Raw genomic sequence first — 22,333 nt, 5'->3', positions numbered from 1 at the left:
GCACACTGTACTTTTAAATTACAAATCATATGGGAGCACTGAGGCTGCAAAGCCATGCAGGTGAATAAAAGTACCTAGTTGTGCGTAATTTCGTTATAGGCACTATTGCTTATAGTGAACTTAATTCAAACTTTTTATGTGTGCCCAAACTGCCTCCTGGCTGTTTCAAATGACCTTACATTTTCTTGCAGGGCCAGTTAGACTACTTTTCATATGTAGGTTTGGCTTTCTAGGGACAAGCTACAGCCATGTCTTTCTTTGCTTTTGGGTGCTTAATTTTCCAGCACGATTGTCATTTTGTTGTCACTGCTTGTCTGTTGCTTGAGTTTTCATTGAAGTGCAGAACTGACAGTTGCGTCCTGATTGAAAAAATATTTTCATCAGCTTTTCAAGTTCAGTTTTTTCCTTATATTATTCACTACTCACCTTGCACGCATGCCGTCAGGTGAGAAGCATGCCGACTTTGGTGCGATGTCTATTAGCACACTATGAAAGGCCTCCGAAGAAGCGGCGATGGCGTAGTGGTTAGAGCAACCGCCTCGCATGCAAGAGGTCCGTGGTTCAAATCCCGGTGCCACGCAGTTCCCAACCGGATTAAAAAAAAAATCCGCGTGTTGATGGAACTGCATTAAGAGGCCTGGGGTGCGGCCTCACCGGTAACCACCGCCGGGAACGCACTCCCTCACCAGAGAAGGATTGGCCGCCCTGGTGCACTATCTGGCCACTACCTCCCACATGCATACGTCAAATAACTCGCGGCCCTCAGTCCCCAGCAGCTGCGAAGTAACTGACCGTGGCGGCGGTCAGATCTGCAACGCAGCAGAGGGTGCTAAGAATCTCTGGATCCGGACAGGCCGCCATTGGAACCTGAACTTGGCAACGTTTAACGCTAGATATCTAGTGAGGAAGTCTAGCTGTACTATTCGATGAGCTAGAAGGTGTCAAATGCGATATAATAGGACTCAGTGAGGTAGGTTAGGAGGACAGATGAGGCCTATACGGTGCTACAGAATGGGCACGTCCTTTGCTATCGGGGCTTGGCAGACAGAAGAGAACTGGGAGTGGGGTTCCTAATTCACAGAAACATAGCTGGCAACATACAGGAATACTATAGCATTAATGAAAGGGTGGTAGGTACCGTAATTAAACTGAATAAAAGATACAAGGTGAAGGTAGTACAGGCTTACGCGCCTACATCCAGCCATGATGACGCTTCAGTTGAAAGCTACTATGAAGACGTGGAATCGGAAATGAGTATGGTAAAAACACAGTATACTATAGTGATGGGTGACTTTAATGCAAAGGTAGGAAAGAAGCAGGCTGGAGACCAGGCAGTAGGAGATTATGGCATCGGTACTAGAAACGCCAGAGGAAAGTTACTGGTAGAATTCTCAGAACGCAATAATTTACGGATTTTGAATACCTTCTACCGGAAACGAGAAAACCGCAAGTGGACATGGAGGAGCTCCAATGGCGAAAATAAGAACGAAATAGACTTTTTAATGAGTGCACACCCAGGAATCGTGCAGTATGTGGAAGTAGTTGGCAAGGTACGATGCAGTGACCATAGAATGGTACGGTCTCGAATTCGCCTAGACTTGAAGAAGGAACGACAGAAACTGATACGCAAGAAGCCAATCAATGAGCTAGCACTGAGAGGGAAAATACAGGAATTCAGAGTGTCGCTGCAGAACAGGTACTCGGCTCTTAGTGAGGAAAGCAACCTTAGCGTAGATACAATGAATGATAATCTGACGAGTATCATTACGGAGTGTGCAGTGAAAGTTGGAGGCAGGATAGTTAGACAGGACACTGGCAAGCTTTCCCAGGAAACGAAGAACCTAATTAATAAGCGTCAAATCATGAAAGTGTCAAGTACAACAGACAAAATAGAACTGGCAGAGCTTTCGAAGTTGATTATTAGACGTAAGGTATGCGATGTAAGAAGGTATAACATGGATAGAATTGAACACGCTCTGAAAAACAGAGGAAGCGTCAAAGCAGTGAAGAGGAAACTTGGGATAGGCAAAAGTCAGATGTATGCACTGGGGGACAAAGAAGGCAAAATAACTACCAATATGGATAGGATAGTTAAAATAGCGGAAGAGCTTTACAGAGATCTGTACAGTAGCCGAGACAACCAAGACCTTAATACTATAAGAACTAGCAGTAACCCAGATGACACCCCACCAGTAATGATAGAAGAAGTCAGAAAAGCTTTGGAGAGCGTGCAAAGAGGCAAAGCTGCTGGTGAGGATCAGGTAACATCAGATCTGCTGAAAGATGGAGGACAGATTGTGTTAGAAAAACTAGCTACCCTGTTGACGAGGTGTCTCCTGACGGGAACAGTACCAGAGTCTTGGAAGAACGCTAACATCATCATAATACATAAGAAAGGAGATGACAAGGACTTGAAGAATTACAGGCCGATCAGCTTGCTTTCTGTAGTATACAAGCTATTTACAAAGGTAATTGCTAACAGAGTAAAGAAAACATTAGAATTCAATCAACCGAAGGAACAAGCAGGATTTAGAACAGGCTACTCAACAATTGACCACATTCATACTATCAATCAGGTAATAGAGAAATGCTCAGAGTATAACCAACCACTATACATAGCCTTCATAGATTACGAGAAGGCGTTTGATTCAGTAGAAATATCAGCCGCCATGCAAACACTGCGGAATCAGGGTGTAGATAAAGTATATATAAACATTCTGGAAGAAATCTACAGGGGATCAACTGCTAGCGTAGTGCTTCATAAAGAAAGCAACAGAATACCAATCAAGAAGGGTGTAAGGCAGGGGGACACAATTTCCCCAATGCTATTTACCGCGTGCTTACAGGAGGTTTTCAGAAGCCTAGAATGAGAACAGTTAGGGATAAGAGGTAATGGAGAATACCTTAGTAACCTGTGCTTCGCCGATGACATTGCATTGCTGAGTAACTCAGGGGACGAATTGCAACTCATGATTATGGAGTTAGACGACGAGAGCGGAAAGGTGGGTCTTAAAATTATTCTGCGGAAAACGAAAGTAATGTACAACAACCTCGGAAAGGAGCAGCGCTTCGAGATAGGTAATAGTGCACTTGAAGTTGTAAAAGACTATGTCTACTTCGGGCAGGTAATAACCGCAGAGCCGAACCACGAGATTGAAGTAACTAGAAGAATAAGAATGGGGTGGAGCACATTCGGCAAGCACTCTGAAATAATGACAGCTAGATTGCCACTATCCCTCAAGAGGAAGGTATATAACAGCTGTATTTTGCCGGTACTTAGCTACGGAGCAGAAACCTGGAGACTTACAAAATGGGTTCAGCTTAAATTGAGGACGACGCAGCGAGCAATGGAAAGAAAAATGGTAGGTGTAACCTTAAGAGACAAGAAGAGAGCAGAGTGGATTAGGGGACAAACGGGGGTTAAGGATATCATAGTTGAAATAAAGGAGAGGAAATGGACATGGGCCGGGCATGTAGTGCGTAGACAGGATAACCGCTGGTCATTGAGGGTAACTAACTGGATTCCCAGAGAAGGGAAGCGGGTTAGGGGGAGACAGAAGGTTAGGTGGGCAGATGAGATTAAGAAGTTTGCGGGTATAAATTGGCAGCAGCAAGAACAGGACAGGGTTAACTGGCGGAACATGGGAGAGGCCTTTGTCCTGCAGTGGACGTAGTCAGACTGATGATGATGATGATGATGATGATGATGATGATGATAATGATAATGAAAGGCCTCCAAGCTGAAGCTGTGTGTAGAAAGAGCCAGTGGCCGAATGTCTTTCAGGAGACGAGGTGCCATAACAACATCGGCAAACTTCTTGTGTGCAGGGGTGCCTGGGTTGACAAAAACAACTTTCTGGATAAGCATTCTTTCAAATAGTGGTGACCATTAGTATAATTTCACTTTTTTAGATAAATATAGCATCTATTATTGTTACTAAGGTGGGTTGATAAAGAGTTGTGTAGTGAAGATGGACAACTCACTGAATGCATTCAACCCAGCCCTGGAAAATTTTGGAATTTAAGCGCACCATCACCGATACTTCGTAACAAGAACATGCATCCAACTTAGAAAGCAAACTAAGCTTAAATTAGCAAATAACTGCAGTACTAACCAGAAACTAGATATTGCCTCTCCCCAAGGTCACTATGGGCACAACGTGTGTACAGAGTTGCATGCCCTGAGTGTATATTGCAACATGCCGCTCCATGTTCTTCCACATGTATGTAAGCAGCTCTGGATTGTCATCACTCATGGCTGCACACCAATGCAAATGATGGGTAGCTGGCTGAATCGAGTACACTGCATCCAGATTTCTTTGTATGGGCGGCCAGCTTTTTTCGATGGCTGGAACAGGTGTAATTATTTCATTCATAGTAGGTTAATGTCATGCATGCTTAGCAAGGGAACTTTTATGTATAGCTGAGATAAAAAGGAACTTTCGACATGCTTATCCCATCAGCCTGCTAGATAACTTGAACAACGTTTGAATTGGATCCATTATTTTATATAGCACCTCCCCAGAGCACTGCCCTAGTCCTGACTCAAGTCTAACAGCTAGAACTTGAAACGCAAATGAAAAATGCCCCCCTCTCTTGAACGCCTCTTCAACTTTGGCACTTTCTTTCTCTGCAGCATTATTTGCTACACTGGTGTTCTTTCCTCTACTCCTCTTTATTGATCTATTTGCTCCAAAAAATTTCAGTATGCAAATGCGCTGCATTTCGCACATCGTGAAGAAAGGTATCCCATCTGTAATGCGCATCAATCAGGCCGAGATATTTTCAGTGGATGTTACCTTTTGAGATGTGCCAAGCATCATAGAAGCGTGGCATGATGGGCTCTTTTGTCCTCATATACTTCGTAACTTGCACATGCCGGTCTGTAGTCACCGATGTCACTCTAAGCCCTCCTTTCTTTACCAGGTCTAGACACTTCACAAATGCATGTTTTTCCATAGAGGTGCTCGATTTCACATCTGCACACTTTTGCAGAAACAGAAAAAATTCTAGATAACACATCGACCACTTTAGAGTAGCTGTACGTTACCTCCCCGACTTGCACTTGCTCAAAGTGTAGAATTTTGTTGACCTGGGTGACATGAAGTGAGTATGTCATAAATTTGTCAGAGAAACCAGACGAATCACAGCGTCCATCACCACCCAGGTCGACACTGCAGCCATGCAACTGGCGAAACAACTTGTCCTGTTCTTGTTGCCAGATCTGGTGCAAAACAAAAATTGAGTTCTTTAACATTGCAATAAATGCAGAACATTACTGAAATAGTTCTTCTGTTTAATGACTTTCAAGAACCTCAATGAAGAACTATTTGTCCTTGAACACAAGTACAAAAACATTACGGTTCATAATGATAAAAATATTATTATGCTATACAGAATTGAATAAACAAAACTGTTTTCCAATTGCACCAATACACACTTTCTCATACCTTGTCAATCGCAGGAAGCAGGTAAGCTCACTGATAGTTAAAAAATGTCCTTGGCGTGAACACCTGCAGGTTGATGTGTTCAAACATATGGAGGACTGTGATGGGGCTGGTGCCGCTGGACAGTATCCCTGCTGACATCAGCACGTTGCTTGCTGGCTTGCCATTGATTAATGGCTGACTTTTCTATAACAGGACGTGATTGTTTGTACACGCTGTCTGTACTTCTAGCAATGGGCCGTACACCAAGTTTGCAGTTTTGCAAGCGGCAAAGCATTTTCAACATGTACTTAGCAGCTCCTTTAGTTAACTTTCAAAAACAATAAACTTCCTTTCATTTTGTGGAGTGACTTCTTCAGTGGTGTCATCATGTCTGAAACAATGAAAAAAAAAGTTTTGATCACATTGTCACACTTTTTGCTAATAAATAGTGTTTCGAATACAGCAGGGCTGGAGAGAAGTAAAATATATAAGGGCAGACCACTTCGTTGCACTTTCCTGTCAGCTATTTTTTTCTTGCAAGTAATGATAGCACAGATTTAGAAAGATAATTTTTGTCACACTGCTTTTGCATGAGCAGCGGCTTATGATACTGCATATTGAGAGAGTGCATTGGTGGATCGATGACTGCTCTTGCTTGTTTTACCTAAGTGGGTAATCTGATTTATTCACACTATTATGCAATCACATACAGTGCACAATCTGTGACAGTGCAGAGAAAGTTGCAATCCTTACTGCAAGGACGTGTCATTAGATGAAGGGACGTATTCAGAACAATTCATGCATCCTCCTCCTCTTCTGAGTCCGATAAATCAGATTGCACGTCTTCTGTGTCCAATGTGTCAGACAGCATGTGTTCTATGTCCAATGTATTCGATTGTACGTCTGCTGTGGCCAATATATCAGAATGCACGGGACTGGACAATCGCGGTGTAAAAAATGAAATTGGTGACGGACATCGAGCTGTTGTGGAGCAAGAGCAGTCGCAGTGGCTCTAACAGCATCTTCGCAGGATGTTCTAATGAGCCCTCTCTGCACTTTCACATGTTTGCTAGAACGCATACACAAGTTCACCTGCGTACCTGAAAGTTAAAAAAAATTAAATACCATTGGTATAGTGCCGAAGGGTACAGCTTTTGGCAATTTTAATGCCAGTAAATAGAGCGCAAAGCATATTCTAAGTTAATTTTTTGTTCATGGATTCTTAGCAGGCATATCCTTATCAGTTATTTATGGGTACGCACACCGGTTTTAATATAGGCTATACTCTTGCAATCTGCCACTAAAATGCAATATGTCCTCCTCAGCTTCGAAAAATAATTTACACAAAACTCCTATACAGTTTTACTATATCGACCTCACAACACGACTGCACCTACAGAATTTGTTCAGCATACACATATTTCAGTGGAAAAATGGGGCACTAATAAATCCACCGTTCCTGTTCATAATATTAAAATCTGAGTAAGTAGCATAAAAAATGGCCTATTACTACAATAATTTCTAAGGTTCTCGGAAAAGCAGCACACCAATTCTTCGAAAAAAATCTTACATTGTGTTCGCACATCACTACCACTAGTCTGGCAAGCATCAGTACAAGTAGTTGTGGTAGTCTGCGTGCAGTTCTCAACCGTTCGAGGTAGAATGTCGTAAGTCTGGCAAGCAACAGCACAAGTAGATTTGGAGGTATGTGTGCAATCTTCAACCATTTGTGGTGAAATTTGGCTTTCTTCGGGCATTGATGCATCGACCACGTCCTGGGAATGGGGCCGTTCCTAAAGAAAAGTAAAAAAAAGCCAAGTTGTCACGTGGCCAAAGCGACAAGCCCCAAACTACACATATGCTTCCAAACATATTGATAAGAAGTATCACTACCAGGAAAAACAAGGGAAGCGCGGGTAGAGAATGAAGACAACGTTGCCTCCACTGCGATCCCTCTGAGTGGGTACGAGCCATGGCGGTGGAGATCATCATCATTATACGGTGATCGCGGACTCAGGGCCCATTAAAAACCCCCATTAATTTACCTCGCCTTTTGTAACAATTTGGTGGAAAGTGCTGGGTAGGACGAAACCAAAGACGGGAGCTTCACTACCAGGACTTCGTCGCAGCCGCCGCCTCGCCGGACTTCCACCTTCACCGATCGTAATGGCCCAAGAGCAGCCATCCAACGCTTCGAGGCCAACTCCGATGGGTTCCGCGCCGTACTACAGAGTGCCGCCAAACTTCGGCGGAACCTCAGGAGAAGACGTCGACGTGTGGATCAAGAACTACAAGCGGGTGAGCAGAAGCAATGGCTGGGACTCGAACGAACAGCTCAATCACGTCGTATTCTCGTTAACTGACACCGCCCTCATGTGGTACGAGAACCACGAGGACATGTTCACTACTTGGGAACGTTTTGTTGAAGAAGTGCAGAAGTGTTTCGGTGATTCATATGCAAAGAAAAAACGCGCGGAGCAGACATTGTCTCAGAGGGCACAGCTTCCAGGAGAAACATGTACGACATACATTGAAGAAATATTGAAGCTGTGCAAGATCGTGAATGGGAGGATGTCTGAAGAAGACAAGGTTGGACACGTTCTCAAGGGTATAGCCGAAGACGTGTATAATTTCTTAATTGGGAAAGACTGCTTGAACTCCGTGTCTGACGTGATGAAGCATTGTCGTACCTTTGAATCCCTCAAGATGCGACGAATTTCTCCTAAATTCGGCCGTCTGTCCAACGTCCCCACTGTTGCTAGTGTTGAAACAGTGCCGCCTAACGAGCTTGCTTTGACCATACGGCAGATTGTCAGAGAAGAGCTGCTTCGATCTCAGCAGACCTATCATCGCCCCAGCGATTTTCAGGATGTGTACGTAAACGAACCAGAACGTGTGCGGACTCCTGTTTCTCTTCCACCATGGCAGCCATCGATCAACGCTGCAGACGCTTATGAATATCAAGGCACACGGCAGGCTGGATTCCCCCGTCATCCAACTCCCAACTACGAACGAAGTTTTCGCCCACCTGTTTACCCAACATCGCCTGCCTACAGTGCCCCTGAAGGGCGGCACCACTATCCCATGCCTTCCGAGAGGAGTCGTTACTCTGGGCAGCCACGTGCCCCTCGACCAATTCCGGTATGCTACAACTGTGGCGTCCCGGGTCATATCGCACGTTTTTGTGACCACCGCCCATATCAGCGACAGTCTTGGCCTTTGTACCACCAACATTTCGACTATCCGCACTCCACGTCACGGAAACCACGCGCACCCACCGGGTCACGCTACCCCTCGCCGGCCTCTGATCGAAGTTTGACGCCACCTCCAGCTCCCCGTGCTCCACGATCACCGTCGCCACGGCGACGCGCACGTACACCGCCGCCGGAAAACTAGTTGGTGCGGCCAGTGGGGGTGAAGCCGCAAGATCACAGGTTCTATCTACAGATATACCCCCGTCAGCTTTTATGTTGAAGAACAAAGTTCGTGTAGTTGTCGATGGAGTGGCTAGTATGGCACTTGTGGATACAGGCGCGACAGTTTCGGTGATGAGTGTAAATTTTAAGAACCTGCTATGACCAAAAGTGATGTTTTGCCTGAACCGTGGGGTGACATTTCGTGGTGTAAGTGGTGACGTGTTGTGTCCGGTGGGATATTGTACTGTGGACGTGTCGCTGTGTGGCAACGTGTTTTGCACAGAGTTCGCGGTTATTCCGTGGTCTACACATGACGTTATCTTGGGTATTGACTTCTTGTGTGAGTGTGGGGCAACTGTAGACTGCAGAAGTGGGCATTTTTCTATACACGGTACTTTCCCGACGGCGCTCTTGGAAAATTCTTGTCCGGAGGAATGCATCTTTTTCGTCTCCGTGGATACAGTCGTTCCTGCATTTTCTGCTGTGTGTGTTCCTGTGACATGTTCCAGTAACAACTGTGGCACGTTTGACGCCATGCTCGAACCGATTCCCTCGGCATGCCTGAAAAAGAACATTCTCATTCCCCATTGTATAGTGTCAGTCGTTGATGGACGGGCAGGTGTGTGGACAATTAACAGTTTCATGGAGCCTGCAATTCTGCCAGGCGGCATGAAACTTGCAGTATTTAGACTCGAGCCATGTACGACGCTGGTTGCGCTTGTTGATGCTACAAGCCAAAATGAACATCTAGGCTTAGAAGGTTCATAAGATGCCCAATTGCTACAAATGGTCAGCAAGTCACTTGACCAAAGCGAACGTCATACCCTGCTCAACGTTCTGTCTAAGCACTCGAAAGTGTTCGATTTTTCTAAATACAGCCAAAGGCCCTTAATCCCAACGTCCCGGATACGTCATCAGATCCACACCGAATCGGCGCATCTCATTAGGCAGAAACCTTACCGAGTGTCACCATCGGAGCGCAAGATCATCAACGATCAAGTTCAAGAGATGCTGGAAAAGGGAATAATACAGGAATCGGCGAGTCCGTGGGCTGCTCCCGTCATTCTAGTGAGGAAGAAGGATGGTACGTGGAGATTTTGCGTTGACTACCGCCGACTGAATTCTGTTACCAAGAAAGACGTCTATCCACTGCCGCGCATCGATGACGCTCTAGACTGCCTGCATTCCGCGTCCTACTTTTCATCTGTCGACCTGAGATCAGGTTACTGGCAATTTTCGATGCACGCAGCTGACAAAGAAAAGACAGCATTTGTTACGACCGACAGACTTTACGAGTTCAACGTTATGCCATTCGGATTATGTAATGCTCCTGCGACATTCGAAAGATTTATGGACTCTATATTGTCACGGGGTCGTGACGTGGCCGAAGACAGGAGACTTCGTGTTGGGATTGAACTGTTTATTTGGGCGAGCCTGTGCCCGGTAAACGGAAAGTCCAATTACAGCAGCAGTCTCGCACAGATAGCAGTCTCGGACTGATAGCGGCGAACGGAGCGTCGGCCTTCGATCAACAACTCACAAGCGGCGAAGCGCGTCGGCATTTATACTCTTGCCGTCGAATGTTCTAGCGTTATCGCTGGCGGTGGCGTAGCTTCCAGAACAATCTGTACCGTTCGCAAAGTGGGCGTGATCTTATCGAAATGATCTACTACAGTCCGGAACCTTCTAGAAAACTGCAGGCGCGGTTTGCGCTGAGAATCGTGTGGTGTTTGATAACAAAAACTTGGGAAATGGAACGTGGCATTGCCCCCCTCTGAAAAAAAGGCATCGCCCCGATGCTTTAACTAAAGATGAAAGTACAATAATAATGCAAAAAAGTACAATGAATAAATTCCGATACAACAATAATACAAAAAACACTGCTTCAGTTTGTTAACGCGCATGAAACGGCTTGAGGCGCGCCACATGGACGACTTCAGGTCGCGATCGGCGTCGTTGAGAGTTCGTGATGCCGTCGGGGACAACCTCGTAATCAAGTGGGCCGAGACGTCGAACCACCCTGTACGGTCCGAAGTACCGTCGCAGAAGCTTTTCACTTAGTCCACGTCGGCGTATCGGCGTCCACACCCAAACACGTTCACCAGGCTGGTATTCCACGAAGCGTCGTCGAAGGTTGTAACGGTGGCTGTCGGTCGTCTGTTGATTCTTGATACGGAGACGCGCAAGTTGTCGGGCTTCTTCGGCGCGTTGAAGGTACTCGCTCACATCGAGGTTTTCTTCGTCGGTGACGTTGGGTAACATGGCATCGAGCGTCGTTGCCGGGCTCCTTCCGTAGACCAATTTGTATGGAGATATCTGCGTCGTCTCCTGCACCGCCGTGTTGTATGCGAAGGTCACATACGGAAGAATGGCGTCCCACGTCTTGTGTTCGACATCGACGTACATTGACAGCATGTCGGCGATCGTCTTGTTAAGCCGCTCGGTGAGGCCGTTGGTCTGTGGGTGGTACGCTGTCGTCCGGTGGTGGTTTGTTTGGCTGTATGCCAAGATCGCTTGAGTTAAGTCGGCAGTGAATGCCGTTCCTCTGTCGGTGATAAGGACCTCCGGGGCGCCGTGACGTAGGACGATATTTTCGACGAAGAACTTAGCTACCTCGGATGCACTGCCTTTTGGCAGGGCTTTTGTTTCGGCGTAGCGGGTGAGGTAGTCGGTAGCTACCACGATCCACTTGTTTCCGAAAGCCGACGTCGGGAACGGCCCCAGTAGGTCCATACCAATCTGCTGGAAAGGTCGGCAAGGTGGATCAATTGGCTGCAGAAGTCCCGCTGTCCTTGTCGGCGGTGTCTTGCGTCGCTGACAGTCCCGGCATGTTCTCACATAACGAGTGACGTCGGTGGTAAGACGTGGCCAGTAGTACCTTTCTTGTATCCTCGCGAGCGTGCGAGAAACACCGAGGTGCCCTGCCGTCGGATCATCGTGCAGGGCCTGCAGGAGTTCTGGTCGCAGAGCTGAAGGCACCACAAGGAGGTACTTAGCTCGAAGCGGTGAAAAGTTTTTCTTTTGTAGAAGACCGTTTCGTAGAAAGAACGACGCAAGTGCGCGCTTGAATACCTTCGGGACTTCGGCGGTCCGGCCTTCGAGGTATTCTATTAGGGCCTTAAGTTCCCGGTCGGCCCTCTGTTGTTCAGCGAAGTCGTCGGTAGTTATCGTTCCTAAGAAGTAGTCGTCATCCGGGTCGTCGGGTAGCGGTTGGTCTACAGGCGCACGAGAGAGACAGTCGGCGTCGGAGTGTTTTTTGCCGGACTTGTAAATGACAGTAATGTCATATTCTTGAAGTCTCAGACTCCATCGTGCGAGGCGACCTGAAGGGTCCTTCAAGGTGGCTAGCCAACACAATGCGTGGTGATCGCTCACAACTTTGAAGGGCCTGCCGTAGAGGTAGGGGCGAAATTTGGACGTAGCCCAGATGATGGCGAGGCACTCCTTTTCTGTTGTGCAATAATTTGCTTCTGCTTTGGATAGCGATCGGCTGGCGTAGCTAATAACCCTTTCAAGTCCGTCAGCCCTCTGCACAAGAACAGCGCCAAGACCTACGCTGCTTGCGTCAGTATGTATTTCTGTCTCGGCGAATTCGTCGAAGTGGGCAAGTAACGGAGGCGTCTGGAGGCGATGTTTAAGCTCCTGGAAAGCGTGTTCCTGCGGCGTTTCCCACTTAAACTCCACGTCGGCCTTGGTAAGGTTAGTGAGAGGATCGGCGATGCGGGCGAAGTTTTTCACGAACCGCCTATAATAGGCGCACAGGCCCAGAAATCGGCGCACGGCTTTCTTGTCAGTGGGCGGCGGGAAGTCGGCGATGGCGGCTGTTTTCCGTGGATCGGGACGAACTCCAGACTTGCTGATAACGTGCCCCAGAAACAAGAGCTCCTCATACGCAAACCTGCACTTTTCTGGCTTCAGTAAGAGTCCGGAAGTCTTGATGGCTTGAAGTACAGCTTCAAGGCGCCGAAGATGCTCGTCGAAGCTCGAGGAAAACACGACGACGTCGTCCAAGTACACAAGGCAAGTCTGCCACTTCAATCCTGCCAGTACTGTATCCATAACGCGTTGAAAAGTTGCAGGTGCTGAGCAAAGGCCGAAGGGCATCACCTTAAACTCGAAGAGGCCGTCCGGTGTTATAAACGCCGTTTTCTCTCGGTCTCTTTCATCGACTTCGATTTGCCAATAGCCAGTCTTGAGGTCCATTGACGAAAAGTACTTGGCGTTATGGAGCCGATCAAGTGCGTCGTCTATTCGTGGGAGAGGATACGCGTCCTTTCTTGTGATTTTGTTCAGGCGGCGATAATCGACGCAGAAACGTAGGGTCCCATCCTTTTTCTTCACTAACACCACGGGGGATGCCCATGGACTCTTGGATGGCTGGATAATGTCATCCCGCAGCATTTCATCAACTTGTCTCTTCATGGCCTCACGTTCTCGTGTCGAAACCCTGTACGGACTCTGACGGAGCGGTCTCGCATTTTCTTCGGTTATGATGCGATGTTTCGTGATTGGGGTCTGCCGAATTTTCGATGACGACGAAAAGCAATCTTCGTATTGCAGGAGCAGGGCCTTGAGCTGTTCTTGCTTATCGTTCGGAAGTCTGGAATTGACGTCGAAAGCTATGGGAGGGGCTTGGTTCCTCTGAGCAGGTTCCGCAGAATCGGCGGGGGCGAAAGCACTGGTGGCTTCGACAATTTCTTCGATGTATGCGACCGTTGTTCCTTTGTTCACATGTTTGTACTCATTGCTGAAATTCGTGAGCATAACCGTTGCTTTGCCTCCCCGCAGCTCTGCAATTCCTCTTGCGACGCAAATATTTCGGGTGACCAACAGATGCTGACTGCCTTCAACGACGCCTTCCAAGTCAGGTGATTTAGGAGCGCCGACTGAAATAATGACGCTTGAGCGAGGCGGAATGGTGACTTGTTCTTCCAGCACATTCAAGGTATGGTGTCCTGACGGCGTGTGTGGTGGTAGTGCTTCTTCAGTGGATAACGTTATCGACTTTGTTTTTAGGTTGATGACAGCACCATGGAGGCATAAGAAGTCCATGCCAAGGATGACATCTCTTGAGCAACGCTGTAGGACTACGAAGTCTGTAGGATAAATACGGCCGTTAATGGTGACTCTCGCTGTGCAGATACCTGTAGGCGTTACGAGATGACCTCCGGCTGTGCGGATTTCAGGGCCTTTCCAAGCTGTCCTGACTTTCTTTAACTTCGCGGCGAACGACCCACTGATGACAGAATAGTCGGCTCCAGTATCGACGAGAGCGGTCACACTGTGGCCGTCGATAAGAACGTCGAGGTCGCTAGTTCGCCGTCTCGCATTACAGTTAGGGCGTGGCGTCGGGTCACGGCTGCGTCGGCTTGTTCCGCTGCTTCCATGTTGCGTCGTCAGGCCACCTTCGGTAAGTGAGCTTTCGTCGTCAGGGCTTTGCCTGGTTGGCGTTGTGTTCGGAAAGCTCCGTCGCGGCATCGTCGTCGTCGTAGGATCTTCGGTAGTTCGTCGCACAGCAACCGCACCTCCATCGTTTGCTGCCCTTAGTTTCCCGGATACGGGCTAGGAGACCGGCCCCGCGTTGGGCCAGAGTACTGCCGGAGGTGGGGTGACGTGCGGCGGCTGGGCGACGGTGAACGCGAAGGGCTTCGTGGTGTCCACCGAGTTCCTGTCAGGTAGTCGGCGATGTCACGTGGTCGTTCTCCTGGCTGTGGACGCGGTGCATTGACGGCGAAGCCACGCAGTCCCATCTGTCGGTACTGGCAACGACGGTATGTGTGTCCGGCCTCGCCGCAGTGGTAGCAGAGCGGGCGATGGTCAGGGGTGCGCCAGACGTCAGTCTTCCTCGGTGCACTGCGCTGGGCCGCTGGCGAACGGTATGACGTCGGTGGTGGCGGTGGTGGCGTCTGTCGACGGAAGTGCGATGGGGCGGCGTTTTGGCGTGGACGGGGAGGAGCGTTGTGGCGCAGTGCAGCGGCGTAGCTCATAGCTTCCGGCTCAGGCAGCGGTGCGTGGGGAATTTGAAGCGATTGCCGAACTTCTTCTCGCACAATGTCGGCGATTGAATCCACTTGAGGCTTTGCCGAAGGCAACAGCTTGCGCAGCTCTTCCCGCAGGTTTTCGGAGTCACTGGTTTGAGCAGCAGCGCATTCTGGAGTGAGGCGACGATTATACTGTCTGGTGCGCATGTCAAGAGTTTTTTCGATGGTGGTCGCCTCGGATACAAATTCTTGGACGGTGTTCGGTGGATTCCTCATTAGTCCCGCGAAGAGCTCCTGTTTGACCCCTCGCATGAGGAAACGAACTTTCTTCTCCTCAGGCATGTCTGGGTCAGCGTGACGAAATAGGCGGGTCATCTCCTCTGTGAAAATTCCAACCTTCTCATTTGGTAGCTGAACCCGGGTCTCTAGTTGAGCAGCGGCCCTTTCTTTGCGAGCGACGCTCGCGAACGTTTGCAGAAATGCGCCGCAGAAGACATCCCACGTTCGGAGCGTGGACTCACGATTCTCTAGCCAGGTCCTTGCGGTGTCTTCCAGGTAGAAGTACACACGACGGAGCTTTTCTTCGTTGTCCCAGTGGTTGAGGGCGGCCACACGGTCGTATGTTTCTAGCCAGGACTCCGGGTCTTCGAACGATGACCCATGGAAAATTGGTGGTTCCCTGGGTTGATGCAGGACCATCGTAGGCTGGGATGCAGCGGTTGTCATTGTCGCTGCAGTCGCAGTCATGGCCTTGACGGGGGCGTCCGGTACATGAACGAAGCAGCATCTCCACCAGATGTCACGGGGTCGTGACGTGGCCGAAGACAGGAGACTTCGTGTTGGGATTGAACTGTTTATTTGGGCGAGCCTGTGCCCGGTAAACGGAAAGTCCAATTACAGCAGCAGTCTCGCACAGATAGCAGTCTCGGACTGATAGCGGCGAACGGAGCGTCGGCCTTCGATCAACAACTCACAAGCGGCGAAGCGCGTCGGCATTTATACTCTTGCCGTCGAATGTTCTAGCGTTATCGCTGGCGGTGGCGTAGCTTCCAGAACAATCTGTACCGTTCGCAAAGTGGGCGTGATCTTATCGAAATGATCTACTACAGTCCGGAACCTTCTAGAAAACTGCAGGCGCGGTTTGCGCTGAGAATCGTGTGGTGTTTGATAACAAAAACTTGGGAAATGGAACGTGGCAATATTGCGTGGTTTAAAATGGCATATATGTATGTGTTACCTTGATGATGTCGTAATTTTTAGTCGTACGTTTGAGGAGCACAACACTCGCCTAGACCTCGTGCTCAGCTGCATTGAAAAAGCTGGCCTTGTATTGAATTCGAAAAGTGCCACTTTGGCGAGCGACAGACATTGGTGTTAGGACATCTCGTCGACAAAGATGACATTAGACCTGACCCGCAAAAGACAACAGCCGTTGAATCGTTCGAGCGTCCTAAATCTGTGAAACAACTGCGTAGCTTCATCGGGCTCTGCTCGTATTTCCGCCGGTTCGTACCCAAGTTTGCGGATGTCGTTCACCCCCTGACGAGCCTTCTACGCAAGAACAGCCCGTTTCAGTGGACCTCCGAGTGCGATGCCGCTTTTCACAAGCTGAAGTGTTTGTTAACTTCGCAGCCAATACTTCGGCACTTCAATCCTTCGTCGCCCACGGAAATTCACACAGACGCAAGTGGCATCGGTATCGGTGCTGTTCTCGTTCAGCGTTCTGGCAAGAAGGAACACGTTGTGGCGTACGCAAGTCGTTTTTTAAGCAAGCCTGAACGCAACTACACAGTGACCGAACAGGAATGCCTAGCGGTAGTCTTTGCCGTGCAACTGTTTCGCTCATACATCTATGGTCGCCCGTTCACTATCGTCACACATCACCATTCCCTGTGTTGGCTGGTCAACCTTCGTGACCCATCCGGCCGCCTCGCACGATGGGCCATTCGTTTGCAAGAACATGTCTTCACCATTTCATACAAGACCGGCCGTCTACACGCTGATGCGGATTGCCTCTCCAGAATGCCGCTACCATCGACAGATTGTGAAGGCGATAACTTTGACCACCTCATCGCTTCGCTGTCGTCTGGCTTTCCCGACGCCGTGACTTTCGCCGCTGAGCAGCGTAATGACCCAAGCTTGAAAGCTCTCTTCCCTGGAGCGAGAAATTCATTAAGCGAAGGCCGATTCTGCGTCCGAAATGGTCTTCTTTACCAGAGAAACTTGTTCACGACGGGCGCCCGCTTTCTGCTAGTTGTTCCTGCGTCTCTCCAAACGTCTGTTCTGCGTCTCACGCATGATGACCCCACCTCTGGCCATCTAGGCACCGCACGAACACTTAGTCGCACGAAAGAGCGGTTCTATTGGCCGAAAATGAGCAAGACAATTAAGAACTACGTGGCCAGCTGTATGCAGTGCCAGAGCCACAAGCGGCCCTCCTCGGGTCCAGTTGGTCACCTGCAACCTGTAAAGCCTCCTGGTTCCCCTTTTGAAAAGGTCGGCATTGATCTGATGGGACCATTTTCACGCTCCTCAAAAGGTAACCGGTGGATAATTGTATGCGCCGACTACCTGACGCGGTACTGCGAGACGCCTGCCTTATGCTCCGCCACGGCAGTCCAGGTTTCGGAGTTCCTGTTGAATTCAGTCATCCTCCGACACGGACCTCCTCGCGTGATAATAAGTGACCGTGGACGACAATTTACCGCTGATATTGTCGAATCATTACTTCATTTGTGTGCTTCCAAGTTCCGACACTCAACTGCGTATCATCCACAAACTAACGGCCTCACCGAGCGCACAAACCGAACGTTCATCAACATGTTGTCAATGTACGTCGCCTCCGACCACAAAAACTCGGATGAAGTTTTACCATTCGTCACGTACGCCTTCAACACGTCGAAACACGAAACGACAGGCTACAGCCCTTTCTATCTGCTCTACGCTCGCTCACCCCGACATACACTGGACACTATCTTTCCTTTTGTCGTCCATGACGATTTAACAATTGCGGAAACTTTGTGTCGTGCGGAAGAGACACGTCGACTTGCCTGCCTACGTACACTGGCAGCGCAAGAGTCCTCCAAAACTCGCTACGACAGTCAACACAGGCATGTAACCTATGCCCCCGGTGATCTAGTGTGGGTGTGGACCCCAATACGCAGACGTGGCTTGAGCCAAAAGCTACTGGCACACTACGCCGGTCCTTTCGTGATACTTCATCGTCTCAGCGAGGTCAACTATGAAATTGCACGTGTCACCACTAGTGGCCGACGTTCAAGCAAGACAGAGGTGACGCATGTTGCCCGCCTGAAGCCGTTTACACGGAGGATGCAAGAATGACTCTCCCAGAGGGCTTCGTCTGAGACCGGAGGAATGATAAGAAGTATCACTACCAGGAAAAACAAGGGAAGCGCGGGTAGAGAATGAAGACAACGTTGCCTCCACTGCGATCCCTCTGAGTGGGTACGAGCCATGGCAGTGGAGATCATCATCATTATACGGTGATCGCAGACTCAGGGCCCATTAAAAACCCCCATTAATTTACTCGCCTTTTGTAACAATTTAATACGGGAGCCGCTCATTGCGCAGACAGCCCAGGCCTGCTGAAGCATGTATGCGAGCATTTTTTTATGCTCGTGTCAGCTTTATAACCGCGTGTCTAAACGTGCTTGAAGAACTTCAAGTACGTAACTACGACATAGCTTTACCCTCTGCTACGGGTCTAATCACCATGCGAAATCTCATTCAGCGCTTTTTATTTGTTTACGCCTACTTTTGAACTAGATAGCAAGGCACGCGTCACTGCATTTCTTGTCTCATACACCACAACAGGTCGGCGAAAATGTTGGCGCTCACGCAGATTACTCAAGCTAGATATTTTGCTCTGAGAGCTGACTCGGACTCGGAGCCACCCAAATTTTCCAGAACCAGACTTACTTGGACTCAAACTCAGCCTTACGGCTTCACCCAAGTCTGAGTGAATCTATCTGCATTGACTCTTGAATCCATTGGCGTAAAATTGACGTTTCTGACAGTGCGTATACGCTCTATAGCACCTGTATCTTACGTAATCAGTGCCATTTGATATTTTACCTTCAAGTACGAGTTATCATTAATACAATCCAATAAGAACGTCCCATGAACATTGGGGGGGGGGGGGGGGTCATGACGCCCCCCATTCATGATGGAGAGTGGTCGAATATACGCTGCGCATTTTGAAGTTCTATAAACAAATCAATAGGAAGGGCTGCCACCTTCGCTCTGCTTTTACAGCGCGGGTCGCCGAGCACAGGGCGTGGGTTCAAAGCACCGTTCCTTGCAAGGCAAGCCTGAGCAACGCACGCAGAGTTTTAGGGAGAGGGAGTATAATTCGTCGTGGCGCCTGCTCCTCTCCCTATCACGTCAACAAATGTGGCTGATCTTGCGCCCCCTCTCGCTTCCCCCCTCCCTATATTGTTACGTATGTGGCTGGCTTCTACCCCCTCCCCCTTGCGCACGCCTATTCGTGTGGTAGACTTACCTCGCATCTCCTCAGCTTTTTCAGTGGTGCGTCGAGTAGGAGGTTCTGCGTCGGAATGGCGTCACGTTTGAGGCGAGCGTTTTTTGTGTCAAAACCAAGACTCCGAAGGACATTGAGGTTGGTTTCGTAGTCTTGCGGCAGAAAGTGGTCGGAACACACGAACCCACTTCCTGAGCTCATACCAGCGGGGACATTACGGTTAATAGCTCGAAGCCACGCTGCTCTGCGCTGAGGCTCGCTGGGCAGCTTGTGAAAGCGAACCTTGTTTGCACTTCCATAAGTTTGCACTGTCTGACGATGCACACGGTTGGCATAGCGAGGACTAAGCCAGCGAGAACACACGGTAAAACACAAGTGGGTGTTTCCAGTAAGAAAAAAAACTGGGACGTTGCACTGACAGCACCGACCGAGCTAGCCAACGTAACCGAGCAAAGGCAACCAACGCGAAGGCATGGGTACACACGTGAAAGCCCGGATGTAGTAGAAAGCAGAACCGAGCAGGTCACTTATTGTAATTGTACAGCTTAGAACTCAGAGCACAAAAACAACTCTGTTGTTGTTGTTTTTTATTATCTTATAATTATATTTATTTAGAGCAAAGTAAAGCTGACGCTCTGTTTTGAACTTTTCTGAAATCACACTAAAGTCACATTTTAGTGCCTATAGCGACCCACGGTCGTGCATAGTCGCTAGCGATCCCCAAAAAACTGCGATTCCAAACGGGCATCATTACTTACAGGAAGGATATTGTGCCGAAATATTTCGAAATCGGTATGTTCAATCTTTATTAAATCAGGGAAAATTGCAACCGGGAAGTTTCATTTTTGTTTCACGACCCCTTTAACTTAAGAAACGTGGCCAGTGTGGATGCATCGATTGCTTTATCGATATCAGACTCGTTGTATGCACGCACAACAGCCCTGATACCATCAGAGTGCGGAATATTTGTTTACAGAGAGGAAACATCCAGAACTACCAAAAAACAGCCAACAGGAATGTATAAATTCTTGATATCGTCTAGAAAGTCGTTCGTGTCTTTGATATATGAAGGAAATGTGACAGGAATGGAACAGATAATGCTATCAACATAGTGCGAGACGTTCTCAGTAACCGTGCTCATTTCAGACACGATCGGTCTACCAGGACTGTTTCTTTATGAATCTTTGGAAGGTGTAAAACCTGCCCGCCACCGGGCACAGGGGAATAAACGTACGCAACGCAGATTGAGCAATTTTGTTTTCTTTCACAAGGTCGGCCATAACAACACTGACAGTGCATCTGAATCGTTCTGTTGGGTCATTGCTAAGATGTCTGTAGTATGTCGTATCGTCAAGTTGCCTCTGGGCTTCGTCAATGTAGCTTTTAGCATCCATTACCAGAACTGCACCACCTTTATCTGCCGGCTTGATTACAATGTCGCTGGGGCTTGCCAATGCCTCAGTAGCTCGAGTCTCTTTAAATCTGAGGTTATGATGGAAAGGCGAACGATTTTTGTATGCTTTAAGTATGTCTTGCTGTACGGTTCGTACGCATAAGTCTAGGCATTCATCCTGCTGTCAAGGCGGAGCCCAATGCTTACCAGTAGGTAACGTGGAACTGATTTGTTCAGTAGATTGGTGATCAAATAAGTATTCGCGCAATCGCATGTTTCTTTCAAAGTTGTGAAGATCGACAATTACCTGAAACTCATTGTAGCCTCCAGTTGTAGGACAAAAGTTCAGCCCTAGTGACAAAACCCTGGATTCTTCAAAGGTTAACTGGTAACTTGATAATTCACTATATTGGTTTGTTGTGTGCCTGGTTTTTCAATTTCAGAGCGTTCAAGGTTTCTATGTTTGAGTTTAGTTTATTTACCACGTACAGTTGTACAGTAAGTGGCTGGGACAGAGGAAAAAAGCTGTATAAAACAGCTTGACAAAGCCCCATATCCCCATGGCTACTGTGGCAACAAAAACGGCAAAATCAAATTAAACACAGGACAGTTTAAACCAGCAATGCATATGCTTTGCATCAGAACAAAAAATTTAAACAAACTATACTAACCAAAAACGCACACGCTATACATATAAAGAAAGAAGTAATCAAACAGAAAATAATACTACACAGAAATTAATAAAGCATATTTAAAATAAAAATATTAGAGAGCATACGAACATTTTCACAATTATTTCCTAATTTATTTAGTATGTTCGGCAAGCAATAACTCAATGTCTGAAAGCCATAATTTGTGCGCGGTCTCGGCACATGCCAATATTCATAGTGTCGGTTTAGGCGCGTTGAAGGATTTAATTGCAAGTTCGCTAAACTACGTATATAGCCGCGACCTTTTATATCAGATCTAAAAGAGACTGGTAGAGCAGGTTTAATTTGAATATTTTGTGTTTAGCAAATAATTGTGAAGTATGAGCATTAAAAGGGAGGTTAGCAACAGATCGTAGCGCCTTTTTTTTTGTAAGATAATAGGATTACTGATAGATTGCTTTGTTCCATTACACCAAATTAGGTTGCAGTAACTCAGATGTGTTGTAAAGAGCGCATTAAATATTAGAAGTTTTTGAGAAACTAGCAATACACCCTGACATTTTCTCAAGACACCCAAGACTTTGCAAAGCTTATTGTACTAAAATTCCGTGTGATAATCCCATTTCAATTCTTCATAAAAAACAACGCCCAAAAACTTCACGGCGGAAGAAAATTCGATTATGCTGCTATTTAGCATGAGATAGTAGGGTTCAGTGGTTTCATTGAGAGGAGATTTGGCACGAAAAAGAACAGCTTTTGTTTTGAGACAATTTATAAGTTAAGAATTTTTAAGGGTCTAGCTGTATATCTTTTGTAACGTTGAGTTAGCAGTATTTACTAAATGACTAACATTCGTACCTGAAAAGAATAAGCTTGTATCGTCTGTGTAAATTACGTATTGTGCTGAACGGCCAACATGTACAATATCGTTCACAAATATAATGAACATAAGGGGACCCAATA

The 22,333-nt window shown here is 47.7% G+C and overlaps 1 protein-coding gene across 1 annotated transcript; it reads right to left on the bottom strand.

Annotated features, from left to right (window-relative positions):
- Window positions 1-292: 292 nt before the first annotated feature.
- Window positions 293-19,528, bottom strand: LOC119169768 (uncharacterized). Its single transcript, XM_075885450.1, has 5 exons — window positions 19,349-19,528; window positions 5,051-5,224; window positions 3,734-3,856; window positions 427-497; window positions 293-359 (listed from the first exon to the last, which is right to left on the bottom strand). The coding sequence occupies exons 1-5, from the start codon at window positions 19,526-19,528 to the stop codon at window positions 293-295; spliced, it is 615 nt and encodes a 204-aa protein (XP_075741565.1).
- Window positions 19,529-22,333: the final 2,805 nt, after the last annotated feature.

Source organism: Rhipicephalus microplus, chromosome 2 (assembly GCF_043290135.1).
Source record: "Rhipicephalus microplus isolate Deutch F79 chromosome 2, USDA_Rmic, whole genome shotgun sequence".
In the NCBI taxonomy this organism is placed as follows: domain Eukaryota; kingdom Metazoa; phylum Arthropoda; class Arachnida; order Ixodida; family Ixodidae; genus Rhipicephalus; species Rhipicephalus microplus.
This window is presented reverse-complemented; position numbering and strand designations above follow the sequence as displayed.